General features: G+C 35.1%; 1 protein-coding gene across 1 annotated transcript; it reads left to right on the top strand.

Moving 5' to 3' along the window:
* Positions 1-348: 348 nt before the first annotated feature.
* LOC131076890 (probable aquaporin PIP2-8) lies at positions 349-2,872 on the top strand. Its single transcript, XM_058014235.2, has 4 exons — positions 349-826; positions 1,718-2,013; positions 2,205-2,345; positions 2,451-2,872. The coding sequence occupies exons 1-4, from the start codon at positions 541-543 to the stop codon at positions 2,568-2,570; spliced, it is 843 nt and encodes a 280-aa protein (XP_057870218.2). The 5' UTR covers positions 349-540; the 3' UTR covers positions 2,571-2,872.
* The last annotated feature ends 3,000 nt before the right edge of the window (positions 2,873-5,872 follow it).

Raw genomic sequence — 5,872 nt, 5'->3', positions numbered from 1 at the left:
ATTTTTACACTTTCTTTAAACCTATGGGATGGGCTTGGAATCCATTAAATATTGCCAGTGACATCACCATTAGATTAGCATTCCCATAAGATAATAACGATCAAAATTCATCCCCATCGCACAACTAGCAGTTAGGTGTGTCTGCAGCTATCCAAGCTGTGATTTTTTTTTCCTCTCACGAAAATTGAAGTTTATTCAAGGGGTAGGTAAACTGTGTTATCTCAATTACTGTTTCCAACGTACCAAAAGATAGATGAGCCGCATGAGAATGGTCGGTTACTGTTTACCGATTTTGTCCTAATCTACTATAGAAAATTGCCTGTTGGTCAGCTCTGAGTGGGTAATGCAATGCAGATTTGACAGAGCCGGTGGTCAGTAGGGCACACAAGGAATGCCCCTTCTTTTGGCATAAATAGCTCACATGCCATACCTTTTTCCTGATCACACAAACCTATTTGCTTCTTCTTACTGAGTTCTCTCTGTTTCTTTGCATAAACAAACCAGGTTGTAAGATAGTTTAGCAGTGTTTTAATAGAGAAAATGGCCAAGGAAGAAGCAGTGGAGCAGGAGGGTTTTGTGGCCAAGGATTACAAAGACCCCCCACCTGCTGCTTTCTTTGATATGAATGAGTTCAAGCTCTGGTCTTTCTACCGTGCACTGATTGCAGAGTTCATTGCAACATTGTTGTTTTTGTACATAACGGTTGCAACTGTAATTGGGCATAAGAGAAACAGTGCTGGCTGTGGTAGTGTTGGGCTCTTGGGAATTGCCTGGTCTTTTGGGGGAATGATATTTGTGCTTGTTTATTGTACTGCAGGAATCTCAGGTGAGAAAAAGTTTCATAGAAGTTATGCCCCTGTTTGTATTCCTAGCTTTAGGGATTCAACAAGTGTAGACATATGGTTTCGACAGTCCATGGTGTTAGTATGTATTGCTTCTAGTTTGGACTGTGTGAGTTGTTTTCAGCAACGTTTTAGACCACACTTTGTTATCCATCAGGAAGACCCCATTATCCATCCTGAAAAGGTAGAAATTCTACTACTATTGCACTCCATGATCCATCGTGAGAAAGTAGAAATTATATTACTGTTGTGAATCTTAATTGAAGATATGCGAGTTGTGTGATTTTTTTCCCTAATATTAAGGATCACACTCCATGGAAAGCTCCATAGAAATCCTGCCCCTGTTTTTGTTTCTATAGAAATCATACCCCTGTTGTTGCTTCTAGCAGTGGGAATTCTATTACTGCAGGCAAATGATTTCAACAGTCCATGATGTCAGTATGCATTGATTCTGATTTTGACTCTGAATTTTTTCCCCTAAGAGATAAAGGATTACAGTCCATTATCCATCATGAAGTAGGAATTCTACTACTACTGTGAGCTGTAATAGAAGATATATGGGTTGTGTGAATTTTTTTTCCTAAGGATCGCACTCCATAGAAAGTTCCATAAAAATTATGTCCCTGTTTTTGTTTCCATAGAAATCATACCCCTGTTTTTGTTTCCATAGAAATCATACCCCTATTTTTGTTTCACAGGAGACATATGATTTTGACAGTCTATGATGTTAGTATGCATTAATTCTGGTTTCAGACTGTATGACTTGTTTTCTCAATGCTTTGAATCACACTCTAATCTATCATTAGGAAGTAAGAATTCTGTCACTTGTTGAGTCATGATTGAAGATATGGGTTTTCTTTGGTGGATCTGTGCAGGTGGGCATATCAATCCAGCAGTGACATTTGGGCTGTTTTTGGCTCGGAAGGTGTCCTTGCCAAGGGCTGTACTTTACATGGTAGCTCAATGCTTGGGAGCCATATGTGGATGTGGACTGGTGAAGGCCTTTCAGAAGTCCTACTATACCCAATATGGAGGTGGAGCCAATTCTGTGGCTAATGGCTACACAAAAGGTGTGGGGTTGGGTGCTGAGATCATTGGTACATTTGTACTAGTTTACACTGTTTTTTCTGCCACAGATCCCAAACGTAGTGCTCGTGACTCCCATGTTCCTGTAAGTTGTCTTCCCAATTTTTTTTTGCATTTTGATTTTTGATATATTCAATATGTTTTCTTCTCACTTAAATTATGTAGAGTTATTGTTGCCAGCATTTAGGATCTATCACCGGGACATATATAACAAGATAAGAGATATATGAGGCAGTGACTTAGAAAAGGGGCTGACGATGGCTTGTTTGAATACAGGTTTTGGCTCCATTACCAATTGGTTTTGCTGTGTTCATGGTGCATTTGGCAACAATTCCAATCACAGGGACAGGCATCAACCCTGCAAGGAGTTTTGGAGCAGCTGTAGTCTATGGCCACCAACAGCCCTGGGATGACCAGGTAAGAATTGAGTGCTACTCTGTACCATGTCTGTCTAATTATGCAATGGGTTGTTGATTTTCTAAGACAAACTGTTAATGTGGCTGTGGATTCATATGAACGCAGTGGATATTCTGGGTTGGCCCATTTGCTGGAGCACTTGCAGCAGCAGCATACCATGAATATATTTTAAGAGCATCACATTTAAAGGCATTGGGTTCCTTCCTCAGTAACACACCAGTCTAATTCTTTTGGAGCTTCCTTTTCTAAGCTAGATTTGTCACCTGAGCCATACAAAAAATGTGAATAAACTGTTTGCTGGCTTGGTTTTCTGTTGTTATAAGCTAGTTTTATTAGTTGAGACAAAATGTCCAGTTCTGCATTTTTTTTGCAGCAACAGGGTTTGTGTAAGATTATTGTTTAGATAACAGTAGTGTTTGCTCCTCGTGATCTTCTGAGCTCTCAAATCAATTATGGGTTACTGAAAGTCTGTAGTTACTTTGTTTTTTTCAATAAAAAAAATGGGTTACTGATGGTATTATATATTATGGTAATTTGCAATGAGCAGAATTTGTGTACGATTATTGAAAATAAAGGCAGTTAGAAAAAGTTGAATCAGATTAAAATGGATTTGTTGGAGTATCATTTAAATATAAAGATTGAAATTCATATGAATTATTATTTATAAAATATAAGTCAATAAGTTTGACTAAAATTTATGTAATTGAATCTTGATAGCAATATCATCATTTATTAAATTAAAAATTAATTTAATAATTTTTATTTATTTATTCTATTATTATTTGATCCAGAGAATTATTCCTTCTAATCCCTCAGCATGTATAATATTTAAACTTTCAAGACAAAATATTCAACTTAGAATAATAGTAGAATAATAGATTTATGAATACTTTTCCCATGACAAATTAAGTTTTTTTTTTAATTAATGACTTTTATCAGCTAAGAACAAATTGAACAAAGTATCAAGCGAAGTATGTAAATTGTTTTTAAGAATTCTGAAATTTAAGAACATTTACAGAGTTTATTTGCCAAAAAAAGAAAAAAAAATAAAAAATTAAATATAAATATTTTTTATAAAATAGATTATTTGTGGGGGGGCTCTTGGTTTAGTTTAAATTTGTATGTTTTTATTCATTTATATCTTTGTCATGTTATATTTTAAAGTAGTGTATTTTATTGTATTTATTTGAAAGTTTTTAAAAGAATCTTTGTTTTGGAGTGATTTTGTATTTTAATAAATGATCATAAATTACACTTGAGATTGTCCATTTTGGACATGTTTCAATACCTTTGGCACCTTTGAAAAGATCTTGAAAGTTCATCTCAAAAGTGGAGTATGAGGTAAATCCTCTACTCATGATGTTATTTTGCAACTTGTTGATTTTGATAATGCTTGAGACTTTCACATTAAATTACACTAGAGATTGTCGATTTTGGACATGTTTCAATACCTTTGGCACCTTTGAAAAGATCTTGAAAGTTCATCTCAAAAGTGGAGTATGAGGTAAATCCTCTACCCATGATTATATTTTGCAACTTGTTGATTTTGATAATGCATACAAGTGGCTTGAGACTTTCACATTAGAAGTATGTTTTGTTGGCAGAATCCCTTTAGAAAGTATCCTCAAAAGCTAGGTTAATTCCACTTGGGTCCCTTCAATGGGTAAGGAGGGAAATTGTTAAAAGCCCCACGAATAAATTTTTTTCTCTTTTCAATGCTTTAGAGGTAAAGTCTACAAAGGCCATATTTTAGCATGGCTTTTCAGATTTTCATAGTTCCTTCTCATGATTTTTCCTTCTTACAATCTTAAGATTTTCTTGTCTCTAAGGATTGTGCCCTCCAAGATTTAGTGTGGGTTGAGTTTCACACACTTTTTTATGCATTTAGCATTTTCCTAACCACATTGCAACAACCTCTTTAAGTCGTGTTGTATATGTTGGTCAAATAAATGTGTTATTCATTCATAAGAAGGGTTTATGTTGAGGTCAATTTGTTTAAGGATTCCACAGACTTTACTAACAATCTAAATGAGCAAAGTCTTACTCAAAGAGTTATGCCTCTCAACTTATAGAACACATGTTACATGTGCCAATTATATGAAGGGGAAAAAAAAACAAAGATTGTCCCCATGTCATTTAATGAGCTAAGCTAACTCGTGAGCCATCTAGGGAAACTCATCAAAATAATGAAAAATAGGCAAGATAACAATTGGTATTAGGAAGAATAATTGCAACAACTGAACAAAGGGTCTAGTATCCAGTGGACCTCAAAATTGAGTTGTCAGTCTACAAGTTTCAAAGCCTATTAGCAAAGAAAAAGATGATGTTTTACAACCATTTTGAGTGAATCCTCCAAAGAGGTGAGTAACATAATAAATTGAGTTGCATGCCAGTGCTCAATCTTCTCAAACTACTAGTTAAGTAGTTTCTCCCCTAGTTTCTTTTCGATCCAAGTCACGAGATGGAGGAACTTGGCAAACTTGTGCTAAACAAATGTTACTCCCAAGACCCAACATTTGAGATGGTAAGCTATAAGTTGTTTGAAATAATTATTGATGAATATTTTTTAAAGAATACTTATGAAGTCCTTCATGGGCTTGAGAAAATGTTTGGCTCCTATCTTCCATGAATTTTCTTTCATGAGACATTTGTGGTCTAATAAACATTAGAATAAAGTATATGATACAAAATGCTCAATAATAAATTGGGTTGCATGCTAGTGCTCAATCTTCTCAAACTACTAGTTAAGTAGTTTCTCCCCTAGTTTCTTTTTGAGCAAATATTAGATGTTCTTTCGATCCAAGTCACAAGATGGAGGAACTTGGCAAATTTGTGCTAGACAAATGTTACTCCCAAGAGCCAACATTTGAGATGGTAAGCTATAAGTTGTTTGAAATAATTATAGATAAATATTTTTTAAAGAATACTTACGAAGTTCTTCATGGGCTTGAGAGCATTGACATGTTGCTTGACTCCTCTCTTCCATGAATTTTCTTTCATGAGATGTTTGTGGTCTAATAAACATTAGAATAAAGTATATAAAAGATCCCAACTTCAATCTTCTTTGTTTTACAAGTATCAAATATTTCAAGCTTTTTATTTTATTTTGGTATATGTTATGTCGTATGTCCTACTAGCTACTATACATAGTGATCATGAACCATGTTTCTATTATCATTTCTTATAACCAATAACATAATTTAGTTAATTATGTCTTTGGTGATTGACGATCGACAATCTGCTCCTATTGCTAGCAGACCCTCTAAGCGGGTTTTCCCTCTTGGTCCCACTTGTAATGATGTTCCAAACAATAGTATTGCTTGGACTATTGTTAGTCGTTGACGGAAAGGTAGTTCTTCCTCCTCCCATATTCTTTCCTAAGTTGTGGGTTCCTGGCTGTACTACTAGTGCCTTGTAAGTGACTATTCTAGCCTTTGTTTTGTTGACATTGGTCAATTCATGATCTGTTGTAATTAGTATGTTTGGTCCGATTTTGTAGAGGGTCAACACCCTTGTTTTGTTGCTTA

Source organism: Cryptomeria japonica, chromosome 10 (assembly GCF_030272615.1).
Source record: "Cryptomeria japonica chromosome 10, Sugi_1.0, whole genome shotgun sequence".
Classification (NCBI taxonomy): Eukaryota; Viridiplantae; Streptophyta; class Pinopsida; order Cupressales; family Cupressaceae; genus Cryptomeria; species Cryptomeria japonica.
The sequence above is the reverse complement of the archived record's forward strand: the minus strand, read 5'-3'. Positions and strand labels throughout refer to the sequence as shown.

Excerpts from the sequence above, each read along its gene's own strand:
- LOC131076890 (XM_058014235.2), top strand. The coding sequence starts at position 541 with ATGGCCAAGGAAGAAGCAGTGGAGCAGGAGGGTTTTGTGGCCAAGGAT. Across the intron at positions 827-1,717 it reads TTGTACTGCAGGAATCTCAG|GTGGGCATATCAATCCAGCA; the intron begins GTGAGAAAAAGT and ends GGATCTGTGCAG. Across the intron at positions 2,014-2,204 it reads CTCGTGACTCCCATGTTCCT|GTTTTGGCTCCATTACCAAT; the intron begins GTAAGTTGTCTT and ends GTTTGAATACAG.